General features: G+C 54.7%; 2 protein-coding genes and 1 long non-coding RNA gene across 7 annotated transcripts; 1 reads left to right on the top strand and 2 right to left on the bottom strand.

Moving 5' to 3' along the window:
- Positions 1 to 29: 29 nt before the first annotated feature.
- On the bottom strand, positions 30 to 8,969 carry ABCB6 (ATP binding cassette subfamily B member 6 (Langereis blood group)). The gene is made up of 19 exons (XM_050752380.1): positions 8,099 to 8,969; positions 7,641 to 7,778; positions 6,617 to 6,797; positions 6,329 to 6,430; positions 5,962 to 6,145; positions 4,930 to 5,051; positions 4,348 to 4,457; positions 4,082 to 4,147; positions 3,787 to 3,912; positions 3,550 to 3,626; positions 3,399 to 3,462; positions 3,201 to 3,286; positions 2,978 to 3,035; positions 2,347 to 2,451; positions 1,204 to 1,378; positions 970 to 1,082; positions 638 to 732; positions 488 to 556; positions 30 to 307 (listed from the first exon to the last, which is right to left on the bottom strand). The coding sequence occupies exons 1-19, from the start codon at positions 8,645 to 8,647 to the stop codon at positions 196 to 198; spliced, it is 2,532 nt and encodes an 843-aa protein (XP_050608337.1). The 5' UTR covers positions 8,648 to 8,969; the 3' UTR covers positions 30 to 195.
- Positions 8,970 to 9,327: 358 nt separating this feature from the next.
- ATG9A (autophagy related 9A) lies at positions 9,328 to 19,375 on the bottom strand. 5 transcript variants are annotated; one of them, XM_050752383.1, is made up of 16 exons: positions 19,208 to 19,333; positions 18,111 to 18,162; positions 17,596 to 17,727; positions 17,444 to 17,487; positions 16,537 to 16,601; positions 15,038 to 15,199; positions 14,698 to 14,839; positions 13,733 to 14,481; positions 13,496 to 13,649; positions 13,212 to 13,391; positions 12,592 to 12,840; positions 12,220 to 12,398; positions 11,998 to 12,115; positions 11,028 to 11,250; positions 10,699 to 10,844; positions 9,328 to 10,405 (listed from the first exon to the last, which is right to left on the bottom strand). In XM_050752383.1, the coding sequence occupies exons 3-16, from the start codon at positions 17,696 to 17,698 to the stop codon at positions 10,400 to 10,402; spliced, it is 2,520 nt and encodes an 839-aa protein (XP_050608340.1). In that variant the 5' UTR covers positions 17,699 to 17,727; positions 18,111 to 18,162; positions 19,208 to 19,333; the 3' UTR covers positions 9,328 to 10,399. The 5 variants fall into 5 exon arrangements, with proteins under 5 accessions (XP_050608340.1, XP_050608342.1, XP_050608339.1 ...); XM_050752385.1 differs by having other exon boundaries at positions 18,111 to 18,159; positions 19,208 to 19,296; XM_050752382.1 differs by lacking the exon at positions 19,208 to 19,333 and adding an exon at positions 18,684 to 19,184.
- On the top strand, positions 10,780 to 11,615 carry LOC126933020 (uncharacterized). Its single transcript, XR_007718393.1, has 2 exons — positions 10,780 to 10,860; positions 11,417 to 11,615. It is a non-coding gene; the product is annotated as an uncharacterized LOC126933020 (long non-coding RNA).
- Positions 19,376 to 19,403: the final 28 nt, after the last annotated feature.

Here is a 19,403-nt window from a genome sequence, read left to right as displayed (position 1 = left end):
CCCACCCCACAAAGCCACAGTGATCCTCACACAGGCCACATTTTTATTTCCCCAAAAGGTGTTTTTCTGAAAGGTCCCTTTCCCTTACTATAGCTAGCACCGCACCCCAAGACCAGGATGAAATAAGCTAGGGAAGGGGCGTACATCTTATTCCCTTCTGGGTTAGTCTTTGAGAGGGAAGTGGCCAAACTTTTGTCATCGTTCCATGGTCTGAGGCATAGTGTCTTCAGAGGTTTCTTCCTGTCCCTGCTGCTGCAGCTGCCACATGTCAGCATACACCCCACCTCGGGACAACAGAGCCTCATGCCTGGGGTGAGGAGGAAAGTGAGTCCCAACCATCAGTTTTACCCCAAGGGTCCTTGCCGCCAGCCCGCAGAGAGGATGGGATGGGCAAGGGAGGTCCCCTCCAGAAGCCTCTGGGACTTCACGCCCCCTTTCCTGGAGCTCTCAACTCAGAAGACCTGTCCTTTTGATCTATGTCTCTTACCGTCCCCTCTCCACGATGCAGCCATCCTTGATGACGAGGATCTGGTCAGCATTGACCACAGTTGAGAGCCTGAGAAGTCAAAGATCAGTTGCCTACTACCCCACCCAAAGCGGCCACACTGCCAGCCGCCCCAGGCCTGTAGTCCTGTACCTGTGTGCCACTACGATGGTAGTGCGGTTGGCACAGACTTTGGCCAGAGAAGCCTGGATGGCCCTCTCATTAGATGTATCCAGCGCTGACGTTGCCTGTAGAGAGGGTCCAGGTAAAACTGTTCCTGCCACTCAAAACCCCAATGGAAGGAGGAGGCAGGCTGCTGGCTGAGGCCTCAAGAATATACAAGAGCCTTGTTTGGGCTTGAGAACTGTAAAGTGTGTTTTGTGAGACGTGGATTCATGATATCTGTTCTAGGTGGGGACAGTGCCCAGCAGGAATGGCTTGAGCATACATAAGGGAGGAAGGAGGGGAGGAGACCCAGGGCGCACCTCATCCAGCAGAATGATGTCCGGAGCCTTGAGGATGGTGCGGGCAATGGCGACGCGCTGCTTCTCCCCACCGCTCAGCTTCAGTCCCCGCTCACCCACCTGTGTCCTGTACCCTGTGGATATTACCCACCACACGTTTCTTACGTGGAAGAAACAAGAAACGGAGGGAACAGGGGTCAGAGATTAACAGGACAACACCAGGAGGGGAGGGGACTCTCTGCAAAGGAATCTTACCTTCAGGGAAAGCCATAATGGCATCATGGATGCCTGCAGCCTGAGCAGCAGCCTCCACCTCATCATTCCCAGCTGTGACACGGCCGTAACGGATATTGTCAGCGATGGTGTCATTAAAGAGAACAGTATCTTGGGGCACAACTCCAATGTGAGACCGGAGAGAGGCCTGGGTCACCTAGGGCCAAAAGACCACACAATCTGCCTTGTGAGATACCCCCAGGGCCTGGGAGGGACGGTGGGCTGGCCAGAAGCACATGGGATAAGAGGCCCTGTTAAGAATCCCACCATCACTGCCCCAGACCTTAGCCGTGTGGGCAAATCACTCCTCTGTGTTTCCCCATCTTCTCTTCCTGCTTCACCAGATTGCTGCCAATGTTTGGTTTGGTTTTGGGATAGAGTCTCACTCTGTCACCCAGGCTGGATTGCTGTGGCAAAATCTCGGCTCACTGCAGCCTTGACCTCCTGGGCTCACGCAATCCTTCCACCTCAGCTTCCTGAGTAGCTAAGACCACAGGTGCTTGCCACTATGTCAAGCTAATTTTTAATTTTTTGTTGAGATGGGGTTGTCGGGATATGCTGCCCAGCCTGGTCTCAAAATCCTGGACTCAAATGATCCTGCTGCCTTGACCTCCCAAAGTGTTGGGATTACGGGTGTAAGCCACCACACTTGGCTACAGAAGATCTTTGTACCTTTGTTTTTGTGTGTGTGTGTTTGTTTTTTGTTTTGAGACAGGGCGTTGCTCTGTCACCTAGGCTGGAGTGCAGTGGCATGATCACAGCTCACTACAGCCTCCTGGTGGGACTACATGTGTGCGCCAGCATGGCCAGCTAATTTTTGTATTTTTTGTAGAGAGGGTGTTGTGCCATGTTGCCCAGGCTGGTCTTGAACTCCTGGGCTCAAGTGATCCACCTGCCTCGGCCTCCCAAAGTGCTGAGATTACAGGCATGAGCCACCTTTGTAGCTTTTATGGCACCACACAAATCCTTCATAGGACTACTTTACTTGTGTGACTATAGGTTATATCATGCTAGAATGGCCCTATTTTGTTGCAAGGGTGACATCTACTCTCTCTGGACACCCAGCCCTTATCATTCCTCCACACACAGACCCCTAAACTACAGTCTTCTCCTGAGCAACCTTACCTGTGAAATGTCCTGCCCGTCTATTCGGATGCAGCCAGAGCTGATGTCATAGAAGCGAAACAGCAGGCGCAAAATTGTGCTCTTCCCTGCCCCAGATGGGCCCACCTGTTGCAATGGAAACAGTGGAAAAAATCTCAGGGCCACTGGCTTTTTTTTCTTTTTTTTTGAGATCGAATCTCACTGTCACCCAGGCTGGAGTGCAATGGCACAATCTCAGCTCACTGGAACCTCCGACTCCCAGGTTCAAGTGATTCTCCTGCCTCAGCCTCCCGAGTAGTGGGATTATAGGCGCCCACCACCACGCCCAGCTAATTTTTGCATTTTTAGTAGAGATGGGGTTTCACCATGTTGGTCAGGCTGGTCTCAAGCTCCTGACCTTAGGTGATCTGGCCACTTAAGCCTCCCAAAGTCCTGGGATTACAGGCGTGTGCCACCACACCCGGCTGAGGCCCACTGGCTTTTAAGGTTCCCTCTCCAAGAGGTCACCGATGTCCGTGGAGGCTGCACCATTCAATCCTGTTGCCTGTCGTGACTGGGCTCTCTGACTCCACACCCTGGGTCACGAGCTACCATGGGCACTGAATGAGGGAAGCTTGAGGCATCTGGGCCAAGTGGCTGAGTCTCCTCTCACCAGGGCCAGTGTCTGTCCAGGCATCACAGTGAAAGACACGTCCTGCAGAGTCTCCCGCCTGCAAGGAAGGGTGGTTGCTCAGCAGGCGCCTTCCATCACCAGAGCTGCTAGTAGGCCCTGCCCCTCCCCTGCCCAGGCTCTTTTCCAAAAGCAGGGATTCAGAGCAGTGAGAGGCAGGAAGGCAGTGTGCAGAAAAGCACAGAAAAGCAAAGGAAGGCCTCACCCATCGGCGTAACTGAAGTGCACGTTCTCAAACTCAATTCGGCCCTTCTGAAAGCGAAGGGGCCCTGCTCCAGGAAGGTCCTTCACCTGGAAGGGCACCACCCATGTGTGCTGAGGTTCTCAGCTTTGTATTTTCCAAGCACAAGAAACACCACACAGCTCCTCCTTCCCCAAATCCTACTCCTCTCCCTTCACTCACTTCTGTCTCCTCTTTAAGCAAGTCAAACATGTTCTCCATGTCAATGAAGTTGGTCTGGATCATCCTGCAAAAAGGTGCTGGTTAGGACTTCTCTGAGTAGCCAGGAAATAGTAATGTGCCCTGGACAGGTGAGGGCCAGGGCTCAGATTACCTGTAGTAGGTGCCAAACCAATTGAGGGGCATGTACAGCTGGATGATGTAGGTACCAAAGAGCACATAGTCCCCAACCTGTGGCGATCAAGGAAGCGGACCACGTCATGGGAGGCCTGCAGGCTGCTCCTCTTGTGTCACCCTGCCCACTTCCTAGCCAAGAGCCTGGTGGCCCAGACACAGGCCCCAGGCCCCCTTTTCCTTGTGCCCCACTCTCTCATCCAAGATCCTGCCTCACCTGTAGTTTCTGCTCACTGACAAAGTATGCACAAAGCAGGGAGCCGGCGAGGAGCCCAAGCCCAATCACCAGGTTCTGGGTCTGATTTAGTAAAACCAGTGAAGCGCTGGACTTCCACTCCAAACCCTGAGGGCGATAACACAGGAAGAGGAATGTCCTATACACGATGGCCATCAGTGAGTCCAAACCTGGGCCCAGGCCCCTTCCACCCCAACACTCGACTATTACTCCTGGCCCTGAAAATTCTACCAGGCCAGGGCATTATTCTCTGGAGGCCTCAAACTAGCCTCCTCACCTGATATTTGATGATGGCCTCTCGATAGCGTTCCACTTCATAACTCTCGGCGTTGTAATACTTCACCTGATGAATTCAAACCAAAATTATTTGGCATGGGCACAACACATGGCACTCGGGTCATTCCCCCCAACTCTCAGTCCTCCTTCCTTATTTCAAACATCACACAAACATCACACCCCCAGCTCTCTGTCAGCCCCAGTGGTCCTAGCCACACTCCTCCACATCTCCACACCTTACACCACTGCCACTGGGGCCTCTGTTACCGTCTCAAAGTTTAGCAGAGAGTCCACTGCTCGTGCCCGGGTAGCATTTTCCTGTGTGTTCATAGCGCGGCGAAACTTGGTTCTCCACTCAGTGACCACAATGGTCAGGGCTGGCGGGTGACAGGATGGGGAGCAGAATAGGACATCATCCCCAAAAGCAGAGACCAAATGTCAATGTCCACTACCTGCCATGTACACACTAAACCTATGCTCAAGCCCAGAGACCCAGATTCCACAGGGAGGCATCTCTGCAACCTGCACAAAGCCTCATGTGTAGAAAACGCTTTTGGTAAACAAATGAAAGCAAGCTGCATCTTGTTACACAAATGAGGCTTCCTTGACCTGTGTCCACAGTGCAGACTTAACGTGACAAGAATGTCCTTCCCCAGCCCCCTCAGCTAGATTGAGCTAAGGTTTGATTTGATAGAAGAGACCCGCCCATCACATGAGGAGCACCAGGAGCCCATTCAAGTCCACCAATCCAACACCTCCCATAGGTGGGTCACTTGAGTGGGGACAGAGCTCATGGCCAAGGGAGTCTCTGGATAGTTCACGGAGATGGTGTCACCCAGCAGCACTCACTGAGGTAAAGACTCATGCACAGGAACACAATGAGGCCAAACCAGGCGTTGAAGAACATGCTGAAGTAGATGATGCCAATGACGATGTCGGCCAGCGTGGGGATGACATTGAACACCAGGTAGCTAGGAGGGCAGGTCAAGTGAATAAGAAAGGTTTGGGGGCTTAAACCCAGCAACCCTGCCTCTAGACATTTCAGGGTAGTGTTTTATTTTCAAGCAACAGACTGGAACCAGTCTTAATTGATTCTACCCTCAAGAGGTGGGTGGCTAAATCAACCATGCCCAAACTACAGAATTCTCTGTATCAATTACAATGAATGAGGGAGACCTTCAGGCATGAAAGAAAAACATATCTCCATAATGTTCTGGTAATAAGCAACTCTGAGAATGATGGCTATGTCACAATACCATTTGTTTTAGCAAAAACCTCCACGATACCATATTAGTTATGTGAGTCTGCATATATAGTATGTATGTAAAAATGCAAAAAAGCAGAACCCAGCCGGGCACGATGGCTCACAGCTGTAGTCCCAGCACTTTGGAAGGCCAGGTGGGCAGATCACGAGGCCAGGAGTTCGAGGCCAGCCTGGCCAACATGGTGAAACCCCGTCTCTACTAAAAATACAACAATTAGCCAGGCACGTTGGTGCATATCCGTAATTCCAGCTATTCAGGAGGCTGAGGCAGGAGAATTGCTTGAACTTGGGAGGCAGACATTGCAGTGAGCAGAGATTACACCACTGTACTCCAGCTTGGGTGACAGAGCGTGACTCTGTCTCAAAAAAAGAGCAGAACCCAACATACTAAACAGTGGGAAGCTCTGAAGAAGTGAGGGCAGCTCGAAAGAGATTTGCCCTCTGCCTGCATTACCTGAGTTATTAGGAGGGCATGTATACAATAATCCTATGATTTAAAAAACACTAAGGTGGGAGGGGCAGCTCCTCAGGCAAGGTCTGTTCTCTTCCTCCTACAGGCCCCTCTCCCTGCTTCTCTGGCTCCACCCTCCCACATGCCCTTTCCACTGGGGTGGCACCTGAGCAGCCCTGTGACACTGGATGTGCCCCGATCCGCGATCCGCAGCACCTCCCCTGTGCGGCGCCCCAGGTGCCAGCGCAGTGAGAGCTCGTGCAGGTGGGAGAAGATGCGCAGCTCCACCTGCCGAGACGTGAACTGCTGCACCCGGATCCACAAGAAGGTGCGCAGGTTGCTCACGAAGCCTGTAGGGAGCCAGGGGAGGCCTCAGTAGGGCCTGGGAGCTGAGGGATGTCAGCCCAGCACCAGAAAGTGAAAGGTCTGAGAGCACATGGGGGCTGGGGAGGAATGCTGATGGAGGTGGATGGTGAGGGAATGCCTGTGGGAAGGGACTGTACCTAGCAGGGTGAGGGCGGAGTCTCTCATACCTGTACTGCCAGTGCCACCCCCCTGGAGGAACTTGAGGAAGACGTAGCTGGTAACAGTCCAGGCCAGAGAGCTCCAAGGTGCCTTCTCAGTCAGCAAGTTCACTGTGGAGAAAATGAGTCAGAGCCCACTTATGGCACCCAGGACTCTCTTCAGGCAAAATGGCCCCAGGTACCAGCCACAGCCTCTTTCTGACCACCCAGCTCTGTCCCACCTCCCTAGGTAAGGACCACCCCAGCCACCAAACTGATGAAGGACCAGCACACTGAGCTGGTGCTCCTCCTGCTCACCAATGTTCCTATAGAATATAGGCACCAACACATTGAGTGCCCTTTCCAAACCCATGAGCCCCAGGCAGATGAGCACCACCAGCTGCAGAGCTGGACTCCCTCGAGGCCACAGGTAGCCACTCAGGAGGCGGAGCTTCCTGCCAAAATCTCGCCAGGTAGACTGTTGGGCTGTTGACTGAACCTAGGATGGTGAAACACATAGGAGGGGAGCTCAGAAATCAAGCAAGTGCACTAGCCAGAAACCCATTAGGGAAAAACATATTGGGTTATAGCTCCCAGGTATCTCAGACCCACAAGTGATCCTTGATGGGGTCAGAAAAACTAAGTTGCAAACTGATATTTGGAAAAGAAGCATTTCATTTTGCAGGGAAGGAATGATGACAGGGAATAAAATGAAGAGACTCTAGGATTCAGAAACTGAGGTGAGGCCTGGTGCAGTGGCTCATGCCTGTAATCCCAGCACTTTGGGAGGACGAGGCAGGTGGATCACCTGAGGTCAGGAGTTCAAGACCAGCCTGGCCAACACGATGAAACCCCATCTCTACTAAAAATACAAAAATTAGCTGGGTGTGGTGGTACACACCCGTAATCCCAGTACTTGGGAGGCTGAGGCACGAGAATTGTTTGAACCCAGGAGGCAGAGGGTGCAGTGAGCCGAGATTGCGCCACTACACTCCAGTCTGGGCGACAGAGCAAGATTCTGTCTTAAAAACAAAAGAGGCTGGGTGCGGTGGCTCACGCCTATAATCCCAGCACTTTGGGAAGCTGAGGCAGGCGGAACACGAGGTTAAGAGATCAAGACCATCCTGGCCAACGCTGTGAAACCCTGTCTCTACTAAAAATACAAAAATTAGCTGGGCATGGCGGCATGCGCCTGTAGTCCCAGCTACTCAGGAGGCTGAGGCAGGAGAATCGCTTGAACCTGGGAGGCAGAGGTTGCAGTGAGCCGAGATTATGCCACTGCACTCCAGCCTGGTGACAGAGCAAGACCCTGTTTCCAAAAAAAAAAGAAACTGAGGTATACCTGGCTCCTTTCCACATCTTGGTCCTCTTCATGAACCTGCAATGTATAGGACTGGGGACGAAGTCCAGGGGCCCAGAGACCCAGGACAAACAGCCCTCCAGAGACCACATACCGCAGCACCCACAGGCTAAACTGAACCTAGAAGGAAATATAAGTGGAGAGAGTATCATTGAGAATAAAATTTCATTGTATTACTACTTATAATAGGGCCAGGGACTGGTGTCAGGAACACATGCAGCACTTACAGGCTTAAAAAAAAAAAAAAAAAAAGCAAAACCACAGTGACTCAGCAAAGGCACACCCCACCAGCTGGCTATCAGCTCCCCGCAGGACTCAGCCCCTCCCTTCTCCCTTTGCTTAGAGGCATCCTAAAGCCTGGAAGCAGTGTGACTGGACAGGCAGTGCTTTCTCCCAGGCCCGGCCTGCAGAGGCTTCCCCCTCCCTACAGAGTCCCTCACCTGCTGGCCCAAGTCCGCCCTTGCCCACCACCACTGTGGGCTGTTCCAAGACACCAGTGCCAAGTTCTCGGCTGCAAACGCCACAGTCCAGAGAAGCAGGAGACCCGGGCTGTGCCTGAACTTGATCCAAATGCCCATTGCCAGACGCTGCCGTGCCTGGCTCCGCTCCACGACGAGCAGCCACAGGCCACAGGCGCCGGCCAGACTCTCCAGCACGGAGGCCAGCAGTAGGTAGCTTGGCAGTGGGGCCCCCCGGGCAGTGCCCACCCGGCCAGCCAGGCCGGCCAGGGGCAGCGCCACCTGAAATGTGGCCAGAAGCAGCTGCAGCACGTAGGGAGAGACGCGAGGGCCGGCCCCCCAAGACAGCGAATCAGTACCAGCGGGCCGCTCCCGGGGTCTGCAGGGAAGAGCCAGCACCAAGGCCAGAGCCCCCAGCGCCATCCGCGTCGAGGGCACCAGCGTGAAGAAGAAGCAGGGGCTCAGGCCATCCTGCATCCAGGCCGGACCCACGGGCCCTTCGGCCTCGCAGTAGTTGCCCACAGTCACCATGGCAATGCGTGGACGCCGGCCAGGGCTAAGGGCACTGCGGGACCAAAGGACGGGACTGATCACTCGGAGAGGGGCGAGGACATCCGGGTGCTCGGCTCACGTAGCCGCTGGGCGCTAAGCTGCGGGGGTCCCGGGAAGGGACGCACGTGGACCAGGCCTCACTGCCCACTCCCCTCGCGCACGCGCCGCCGCCACGCACTCACGCAGGGCACGTACGCCGTCTGAGCCCAGCCCCGCTCGCTCTGGGCCTGGGACCCTTCCGCCGACTGCAGGCCCACGGGAATGCTCGGTTTTGGACTCGCACCGAGCTCCACAGCTGTAGCCCCGCCCACATGACCGCCCCCAGCCCCTACCAGGGTTCCCATTGGCCAAATGTCTCCGAAGGGGGGCGGGGGAAATGGTGCACGCGAGGAATGCGAAATAGAGGGGCAGAGCCGGCTTGTTTACGTGCTCAGAGAGGGAAATCTGACCACCACGTTCGGCTGGAAACCTCCACGGAATCGTGGCTTGGGGCTGGAAACAGACCTCCACAGAACCGGGGGTCGGAAGCTGCCCTTCCGCCAGCCGCCTAGCTCAGCGTATCTGAGCAACGGCCTAAACATAACTTTCTTCTAGACCCCGGCCGAGTCCATCCCATTTCTCTTGTTCCCAGGATTCTAGCCGCGCGAGACAAGAAGAAGTCTGGTCAAACTCCCTTTTTATTAAGGGTTATCAAGCTGTACACGGTCAGTACCCTGCTCCGCTCCGAGTTCGGGCAGCGCAATTCACCACTCTCCCAAAGCCGGACCACAGCTGGGTGAGGGGTGGGACAGAGTAGGAGCAGTCCCAGCATGCAGTGCAGCAGCCCAAAGCCTCGGGCGAGGCATCGCCCTTCATCCCCCTCCAGGGGACAGCGAGATGCGGGCCAGAGCTCTCTTGCTGGGACGTACACAGCTGAGGTCACCCTCCAGCCCGGTATGTCCCATGTGCAGGTGATGGGGGGTACGATAAGCAGCAATGAGGGCCCAGGAAGACCTTAGTCTCCTGGGGGCCCATCCTAAAAGTTGGAAAGGGCAGCAAAGTATTTCCATCCTGCTCCTACAATTTAGAAACCTTCTTTCTTAGTGTCAAAAGATAGCGTTGAGGGGAGCTGGAAGCTAGGGCCTTCACCCCAACGCAAAGCAAAAGCCGAACGGAATGGGAGCAAGCAAACAGAACAGGAGCAAGCAGCACACACAGGCCAGTGATGTGCAGGAAGCGGAGAGTGGTGAGCCGGTTGCAGCACTGGGCGAGAACTGCGGGTGAGGTAAGGGCCACAGCCTGACCTGCTCATCTATTGAGGGGGCTAGGGAAGGTTGCAGGGGTTGAGGGTCCAGGCCCAACCTCCCCACTCCACAGTTGGCACAGGTTCTCCCTGCTTGGCAGCTTCTGTGTTGGGCAGCCCTCTGGAGACTTGCAGGGGTAGGTGTAAAGGTGGCAGTACTGGGGCTGGGCTGGGGACCGGTTTCTAGCACCACACTCTGAGCCAAGGGGGTCCTGGGGATGAGGCTAGAGTCCTGTGTGCCCTCGGTTCCTAGGCCCCAAATTCCTCTCCTGGGGCTGTGGCAAGCGCCCAGTGTTGGCACCTCCATTGGCCAGGCACAGACACACAAACACCACACACGTGGGGCCAGGCAACACTCAGAGGAGCCCTCCCATGGCGGAAAGACGGGATGGGATGGCAGGGCAGCGGTGGCCTCCATCCTGGGCCATAGGAACCCTGCTCAGCTTTGTCTATACCTGTGGAGAGAAAGGGTTGGTAACAGAGATAGTCTTCAGCTACTGGTTGATACCTGCTAGCCCCATAGAAACCTAGAGATAAAGGGACAGGAAAGGTTGATTCCTGGGGAGGTAAGGAAAGGAAAAACCAAGCCCTGCAGAGCAGTTGAGAAAAGAAGGGGTAGTGTATTTTGGAGGGAGGGTACAGAATCTCTGCGTGGGGGTGGGGCATACCTTCCTTCCCCTGAAAGGCTGTTACCTCACCCTGTAAGTTACTACTTCTGGCACTTGTTCCTAGGCCCTGGGGCCCTTACCTTGTGCACCTGAGGGGGTAGCTCATCCTCCGAGCCCTCTTCGGGCACGGGCTCAGGGTGCCTTGATGCCGACTGCCCATCTTCCGCCCACCCTCCAAGAGGCAGCCGAGAGAAATGAGAGGGAGCCCGGGGCACTGTGCCAGGATCTGGAGACAAGTAAGAGTAAGTATACTCACAGAAGGAACACAAGAATGAGGAACAGGCTGGGGGCTGCTTGGGGGGGTAAGTCTTTGGGCCTGGTCCCTCAGACCACTTTCCTCCCCATGAGAGGCCCTGGAAGAACTACTCTTCCCTGCAGCCTGTTTCCTTCTATACCCCCAACTAGATACCTGTGATGCCACCGTAGCGCCTCTGGAAGCCCCCGTGCAGGGCGGTGGTCTCGGGAGCTCCAGGCCGGGGTGCTGCACAGGGATAGCTGGCAGAGCGAGGGATAGACTGGGGGGCCCGGGCGCCCTCGCCCCCTTCATCAGGGGCACTTTCTCCACTCTCATCACTCTCCCGGCGGTGCCATACATGCCGCTCAGGTTCGGCCTGGGCCTGCTGCTTGTGGAGCTGGAGAAATGGGGGGCTCATTAGTGGGGGACAGAAGGATGTCCATCTGAAACAGCTGCCCTCCAACCTGCTATCAGTCAGTTCCTGCTTTATCCCTTCCCTGAGAATCCTTGCCTCAGAGCACCTATTATGTTAATAGTGTGTAATATACCTCTCATCTTTGCAGGTTACATTCACAGCAGATCCCCCGAAGAAGCCTGTGTTGTAATGGCCCTCATTTTACCTATTCATTTGATTCAAGAACAAACCGACTGATGGTCTAAGGGCCAGGCACTCTTTTAGGTGTGCGGAGACAGCAGTGAACAAAACAGACAGAAATGCCAGCCCTTGTGAGGCTTATATACTGGTAGAGGGGATATAGAATAAGTAAATAAATAAGGAAAAAGCACGGTATGTCACATGGTGCTAAATGCTATGGAGAAAACTAAGACAGGAAGACTCAGAAGGGTGGGCAAGGAAGCCTACTGAGAGTGATCAGAGAAAGTCTCAGGGAAACGGCAGCTGCAGAGACCTGCGAAGAAGAAGGAGGAGGCCATCTGGATATCCCAGGGAAGTGGATTCTAGGCAGGGGAAACTGCAAGCGTGTGAAGGCCCTGGATGAGAGCACGCTTAGCTAAAAAGGATATTAAGAAAGTAGATACGGGATTGGGGGTGGCAGAGCAGGTAAATGGCAGAGAAGGGTTTGGAACCCCAGTCTTACTTCTCCGCATCTAAACCCTCCACTCTGTTTTTCAGCTGCGTACTCACCTGGTGCATATAGAGGGCATGCAGGCTCATCTCTGTGGACGCGTATTCCGACAGCATCAGGCTCTGCAGCTGTCCTTCCCACACGCTGCTCCCGGAGCTGGCTGTCCTGGCATCCACCCTGTCTCTCCCAGTACAGACAGACAGCAGCTGTGAACTTTTCCAAGACCCACACAAGCTGCTGAGGGCTGCCATGCCCTCCCATCTTGGCCCCCATTTACTCACCCAGAGCCTGTCATGGTGCTGTGCGCCCGGCCTGTGGGCGCCTGCACGGGTTGCAGCGGGGAGAAGGAGCGCAGGGCAGAGGCCACTTCAGCCCTGTGCCGGGAGCCCTGCAGGTCTCTGGGCAGTGGAGGGCCCCGGCAGGATGAACCAGCTACTACATTTGCAATAAGGCTCAGGGGCTATGAAAGAAAGGGGTAGGTAGAATTCTTAAGGAACGAAAAAGGCCTCCGGGGTCCCGTAGTATTCTGTATCTCAGGCCCCAGTGGTGCATACTGAAGAGACAGAAGGAAGCCTTCCACCCCATGCCCGGTCCTCAACTCCCAGCTCCTGAAGTCCACTCTGCCCATCATCTCCCAGTCCCCAGGAACACACCTCAGACTCAGATTGTAAGGACTGGATAGACGTAAAGAGGGCATTTTCAGGGAGCAGACCCCCTTGGGCGAGGCTAGCAGCTGCTCCATCCCGCTGAACCTGCTCCTTGAGGAAGCCTAGGAAGGCTGTGCTCTCACGCGGTGGCTGCCAGCCAGGGTTGGTGATGGCAAAGTGCATGAGTGACAACTCTGTCTTTCCATCCTCGGCTTGCTGGTACACTGAGGCCTCTGTCTGCCCAGCAGACAGCCACTGCACAAGGAAGAGCAGAGTAAGCAGGACTGTTCTCTGCCAGGAGCCTTCCTGCACCTTTCCTGTTAGTGGAGAGGCCTTACCCTTGGAGGATGGAAACCACAGTGCATTGTCAATCTTTCCCAGGGGCCCTGGTGCCCCCCACCCCAGGCGGGGCCGCATGCTGAGCAGTTACTTGTGTTGTGCCTTTCTTAAGGGAGCTTGGCCAAGGGTGCAAATTGGCTGAAATCCAGCCCAGGCTCCCAAGCAGTGTGCCCCTGGTATAGGATTGCCTTTGTGTAACTCAGAAGAGGTGTCTTTTTGCGGTTTTCCCAAAGACACTGTATGTTCCAGCATTATCCCTGGCCACCTGGCTCCCCCCCTCCCAGTACCTGGGGATGACCATGCTGGCGAACATCCATCTGAGCAAAGGAGCAGGTATCTCCCACACCAACGACCTCCACGGTGAAGTTTCGGAAGAAGTCTATAATCTCCAGGGCCCGTGGGCGCAGGCAGAAGATGAGGATGAGGGGTGTGACAATGGGGCTCAGCAACTCTTCCAAAATGAACACCTAAAAGGGCGGGACCAAGGTCACAAGTGAGCAGGAGAGAGCCCAGCCCTCACCACCAAGCTACCAGCCAGTCTCTAGCAGGCCCTAACTCCAACTCCACTCACTGCCTTGTACTGGAAGAGCTGGGCAAACTCGTCCCGGGTCTGTGAGCGGTGGGCATTACCCTGCCAGTGGTCAGGCATGTAGTGGATGTGAGCGAGGATCACGCGGAGCAGCTGCTCAGGGCAGAACACCATGTGCTGGTCCGGGATAAAGGACCTAGTGGGATCAGGGTCATGGTGAGATGTAAGCGTTTCCCAGGAATGCTAGATGGCTTGCTCCCCCCCGCGGCCCTGGCCCACCTGCACACGGTCACGGTGACCCCCAGGAGTGTGACGGTGGTCAGGACGTGTTCCACAGCCAACACATCTTCGTCATAAATGGTGAGGGCAATAAGCACAGCCAGGATGGAGCCAGCGAAGAAGGCTCCATTCTTGGCCAGCAGTGTCAAAAGAGGTGACAAGAAGCAATTCATATACTTGGAGGCGGGCTTGTAGCCACGGTTGAGGCGGGACTGCAGCTCGTGCTCCAGCTCGTTGAAGTGGCGGAGGTAGCAGCGGCCATAGAGTGACCAGCAGCGTGCTCCCAGGGCCCCCGGCTCCCGCTTCAGCACCTCAGCATAGCTGAAGAAGGCATAGAGGATTTGCCATATGAGGATGAGGGGGCACAGCAGGAAGTTAGCGATGCCAATCCACAGGATGCGGTTGCTGAGGCGCTGGGCCAGCTCTAGCCGTTGCCCCCCACGTTTGTACTCGGCCTTGAGGCTCCATTCATTGAGAAACAGAGAGCCAGGTCCCCAGAAGAGGATCAGCTCAAAATTGTACTTGAGGCCACGGGTGAAGAAGACGGCCTCCCCGAGGCCAGGCAGGCGGAAGCGCAGAGGCAGGAGGGATTTGTTAACCAGTGCCACCATGTAGTTCTGGAAACGGAGGATGCGGTGGTAGATGTCCAGTTCTGTCAGCTCACGTTTGTGGATGCAGATCTGGTGCTCCTTCTGAGTCTGCACGATCCGGGCCTGCACTTCCTGCCACGTGCAATACGGAAGGGCAGACTGCAGGGTGAGGTGGGGAAGAGACAAAGTATGGAAGGTGGAGTTGTTGCCTCGACCCCTTTGCCCTGTATTAGAAGTGAGGTTCAGGGGTTGTGAGCTTAAGAGACACTTCCTGACCTGCCAATGACAGATAAGGACAACTGATGCCCAGGTATACACCCATACCTCCCAATACATCTTAGACTATGGGCTAAGTGCCCAACTTCCCAGTCTTACCATAGGGATGCGCAGAGCATGCAGGTAGAAGGAGTGGATCTCCCAGTAGCAGCAAATGTTATAGATGAACTTGATAAGCCGGTGGATCCAGAAGACACCAGCAATGAACAGGATGGTGATAAGGGAGCCATTTTCCTGAATCCTGGTGGGAAAAAAGAAGGGGAGGAAAGGTGGCCCTTGAGGAAGGAGTCTTGGCAGAGACGCTGCTATCCTGAAGTATTTTTGCAAGACTGAGCTTGAGTCAGTTCTGGAGTATGAGTTGCTGCCTCAGACTCCACTCTATTACCCACCTGCTAGCAGAACTCAAGGCTATGGTGTCCTCTTGACTTGCAGCCCTTACCTGGCACTACAGACCTGAGCAGGCAAAAAGGCGTCTGGCAGAGTGACCTTGACAGGTTCAGTAGGGTGAAGACTGTGGTTCACCATCTTGTTGGCAAATAGGATGTCATAGTCCACGCAGCTGACCAGGAAGGTAGTGAAGGCAACCACAAAGAGGAACTGCCTGGAGAGTTGGAAAGAAGGAGTGCAGTCTGAGAGCCAGAGAGGACCCAGTGAAACCCAGTGGGAAGAGAAGAGTCTGGAGGTAGCAGAACAAGACTGGGAACTGGAAGGGCCTGGAGAACTCCCAGTGGGCCCTCTCTGCTCCTCAGCCCCACAGAACTGTCTCAGGCCCACTCTTTGCTCTTAGCCTCAGCTGCCACAGCTGCAGCCTGCTTTCCTCACCTCATGGTAACCTCAGCCACCACTTCTGGACTCTTGAAGGTTTCATCCTGTGGGTCTCTGATCTCCAGTCCCTGATTGCCTTTTGAGGTTGTAGTTAAAAGCCCTTGGGGGAGTTTTCTGATTGAAGGAGGGCTTCTTAACCCCTTCCCCTTTGGCAATGCTATATGGCTTCTCTCTCCCAGGAGGCTCTCTGCCTAGGAGCAGGCCATGGTACAGCCAAGGCAGAACAGAGGCTTTTCTCTGTGGCTGGCATCTCTGAGACCTCCTGACTGAACAATGTAATTTCCACTGGAGCGTTGAGATGATCAAGGTCAAGACCTGAGTTATTTTTTCTTTTCCTTTTTTTTTTTTTTTTTTTTTTTTTTTGAGAGAGAGTCTCACTCCGTCACCTGGGCTGGAGTGCAGTGGCACAATCTCAGCTCACTGCAACCTCCACCTCCCAGGTTCAAGTGATTCTTGTGCCTCAGCCTCCCAAGTAGCTGGGACTACAGGCGTGCGCTACCACACCTGGCTAATTTTTGTATTTTTAGGGCCTCCCAAAGTGCTGGGATTATAGGTGTGAGCTGCCGCGCCCAACCAAGGCCTGGGTTCTCTTCATGGAAGAGATAAGCCTTGGAAAGCTTTTCTTGTGAGAAAGCTTGGCCGGGCATGGTGGCTCATGCCTGTAATCCCTGCACTTTGGGAGGCCGAGGTAGGTGAATAACCTAACCTGAGGTCAGGAGTTCGAGACCAGCCTGGCCAACTTGGTGAACTCCCATCTCTACTAAAAATACAAAAACAATTAGCCAGGCATGGTGGCACATACCTGTTGTCCCAGCTACTAAGGAGGCTGAGGCAGGAGAATCACTTGAACCTGGGAGGCAGAGACTGCACCGAGCCAAGATCGCACCACTGCACTCCTGCCTGGGCGACAGAGTGAGACTCACTCCATCTCAAAAAAAAAGAAAGGTGAAGCTGTAAGTTTTGGTGCCACACCCAGTCCCTGAACTACAGAGGTTTACAAAGTTTTAGCCTAGGACTGAGTTGTACTGGCAGGTTGGGCCAGGTGTGAGTGCAAGGAGAGGAAAGACTAAGACGTATTCTTTCACCACATCATCTGTCCCTTCTTATACTTACATGAGCTCAAAGATCTCCCCGATGAGCATACATGTGAAGCCATTCTTCTGGTGCAGATTATAAACGTATAATTGTTAAGAAAAAGTGGTCAGTAAAGATAGCAGGTAAGAGCACAGACTTTGGTATCAACACACTCAAGCTTAAGTCCTGGCTCTGTGACTTTCTAGCTGTGTGACTTTACCAAGTTACTTAACCTCTCAACTTTTGTCTGTCCACAGTGGCACATTAGGAATGAATAACACTTATCTCATAGGAGTACTAGGTCTGAGATAATGCATGTAAAGTATTTAACACAGAGCTGACACAGAATGAGTCAAAAGATGTTACTTTTTACGATTATTAACATCCCATCAAAAATGAGGCTCGGCTGGGTGTGGTGGCTCACGCCTGTAATCCTAACACTTTGGGAGGCCGAGGGGAGTGGATCACTTGAGGTCAGGAGGTTCAAGACCAGCCTTGCCAACAATGGTGAAACCCTGTCTCTATGAAAAATACAAAAAATAGCCAGGCATCGTGGTAGGTGCCTGTAATCCCAGCTACGTGGGAGAGTGAGTGATGCAGGAGAATCGCTTGAACCCGGCAGGTGGAGGTTGCAGTGAGCTGAGATTGCCCCTGGACTCTAGCAGCAACAGAGACTCCATCTCAAAAAAAAACAAAACAAAACGGAGGCTTACCCTTAGAAAGGCTCCACAAATTAACACCACAAAGTAGACACGGGCACACGGATCTTGGTAAATGTGGGCTATCATTACTTAACGATGATTTCACCAGCCTCTTTCAGCCTCAGGATGAGCTCCATTCCCCATTCCAGGTATTAGAGTCAAACCTACCCCCACCTTCCACCAGAGACCCGGCTTAGAGAGACACTAACGGTCCCAGAGCTCCAACTCAGAAACACAAAGGATATTCGAGAGAAGAAGAGGTCAAGGTTTTCAATATGGTGCCACGGTGCTGTGGGATAGGAAGAGAGATGTCAGAGCTCTGGGAGAACACATGCCCCTTGCTCCCTCCATGGTCTTCCATCAGCTCTCCCTATGGCTGTCATGTCCAAGAACTCACACTTGCTCCCCTCAGCGACGTGCACCAACAGGTCCTCCTCCCCTGGGGGTGAATCACTGTAGGAGGCCTCTAGGCGCTGGTATTCAGTGTCAAACTGCGCCATCACCACCACCCCCTGTCCACCTTGACCACCTGCCAATGAGGAAGAAGAGACCCTGATTCAGTTCTAGCTGCTGCCCACGAGCTGCCCTGCCTAGTGCAAAAAGGAGTAAGAAAGTACCCTTGGGCTTTGTCTCCACTACCAGCCTGCTTGGCTCAGAGGCAGAGAAGTAGTAACACAAGGAAGGCAGTAAGCTCAGGGCTGGGGGGGCCTTAACTCTGGCCAGTCTGGGCGTCTACTGCTACCTTCCTGGCCCAAAGCCAGAATCTGCCCCTTTGTTGGGGGCTGTTTCATCTTCTATTTAATGGACAGAAAAGTCCCTCCCCCACCCATCCTGGAAACCCTGGTCTCCCAAGAGACTAGCAGGTTGGAAGCACTTTGCAAACAAATGTTTGAGAAAAGCACATGGCCCTACCAGCTCCATGGACAGTATGTGCTCCACTCCAGCCCTCGATGCTCTGCAGCTGCTGGAGGAGAAGATGTCAGGCCCCAGAGAGTGGGGAGTGGGGATATAAAGGAACCCAACCCTCCCACCCATCCACACCCCATGAAGAGGAGGCCAAGCATGGGGCAGGAAGGCTGCAGTGAGGAAGAAGCACCCTTCCAGCCCAGGACTACGAGCACTTCCTCTGGCTGCGCTAAACAGGGCCACTCTTCCAACTCCAGAGTCTCAAGAAATAACTTAGGGACCCCATGGAGAATGAATGGGTACAGACCTGAGGCCAGGGGCCCCTCTGGACTATTTCTTCATTGCCCCACCTTAGCCTCAGAAATGACATACTTCTCAAGGTCCACAAAACCCCAAGAGAGTCTTTCCTGAAGAGGACCTTTCTGGTCACCCTTTTCTTACTTCCCTAGCACCAAAGATCCAGCCGGTGAGCAAACCTGCTGGATGGGAAACCTTGACTGGGTCAGTGTAGACCCCCGATCCTAGGTGAATTTGTGGGTTCCCTAGGTCCTGGGAGCCAGGCATGGTCGTGGTACTCACCTGTCCGTGCAGCCCCTGGGGGCCGTGGATCTTGGCCCAGCCTGGCCCCGGTGGGATTCCCTGGGCTAGTGAGAGTCCTGGCCCTCAGGGAAGTCACCACTCACAGGGTCCGTGTGGACCAGGGCCCGTGGAGCCCCGGCCGGCTGGGCCTGGGCTCAGGGGTTCCTGCGGATGTTGCAGGGATCGAGTCAGCCCTACAGCTGATAGCCCGGGTGGGCTGGCTTGCCTCCCCACATCCAGCCGCGGCGACCGTGGACCGGAGTCCACCTCGCCCCAGGGTCGCCCGGCCCCAGGCCAAGGGCTGGCAGCTCCCAACAGCGGACAACCTCGCGCGCGGCCCCGGCGCCCGCGCGCGCCCTCGTCTGCGCGCGCCCGCAATCAAAACATTCCGGCTGCACGCCCCCGCCCCGCCGGCGGCGCCCCTTCCCCCGTTACCTGCCGCGAGCTCACTTAGGGCTCCGCAGGCACCCCTGAACAAGGCCAGACACGGGCCCTGGGATTCCAATAACCGTCTCACGTCTCACCTCAGAAACAGCGACCCGTGTGATTCCAGAGGCTCCGCCGGCTCGGCTCGGCCCGGCCCGATCCGGAGCGCTAGGCCCGGTGTCTGCCACTCACTGTCACCCGCAGCCAGGCTGGCCAATAAGCACGGGGGGTGGAGACACAACTGCCAATTCTTGGCTTCAGGGATGAGACTAAAGGCTCGAGGCGGGTCTTGGA

The sequence above is a fragment of the Macaca thibetana genome, chromosome 12, assembly GCF_024542745.1.
Source record: "Macaca thibetana thibetana isolate TM-01 chromosome 12, ASM2454274v1, whole genome shotgun sequence".
NCBI lineage: Eukaryota > Metazoa > Chordata > Mammalia > Primates > Cercopithecidae > Macaca > Macaca thibetana.
The sequence above is the reverse complement of the archived record's forward strand: the minus strand, read 5'-3'. Positions and strand labels throughout refer to the sequence as shown.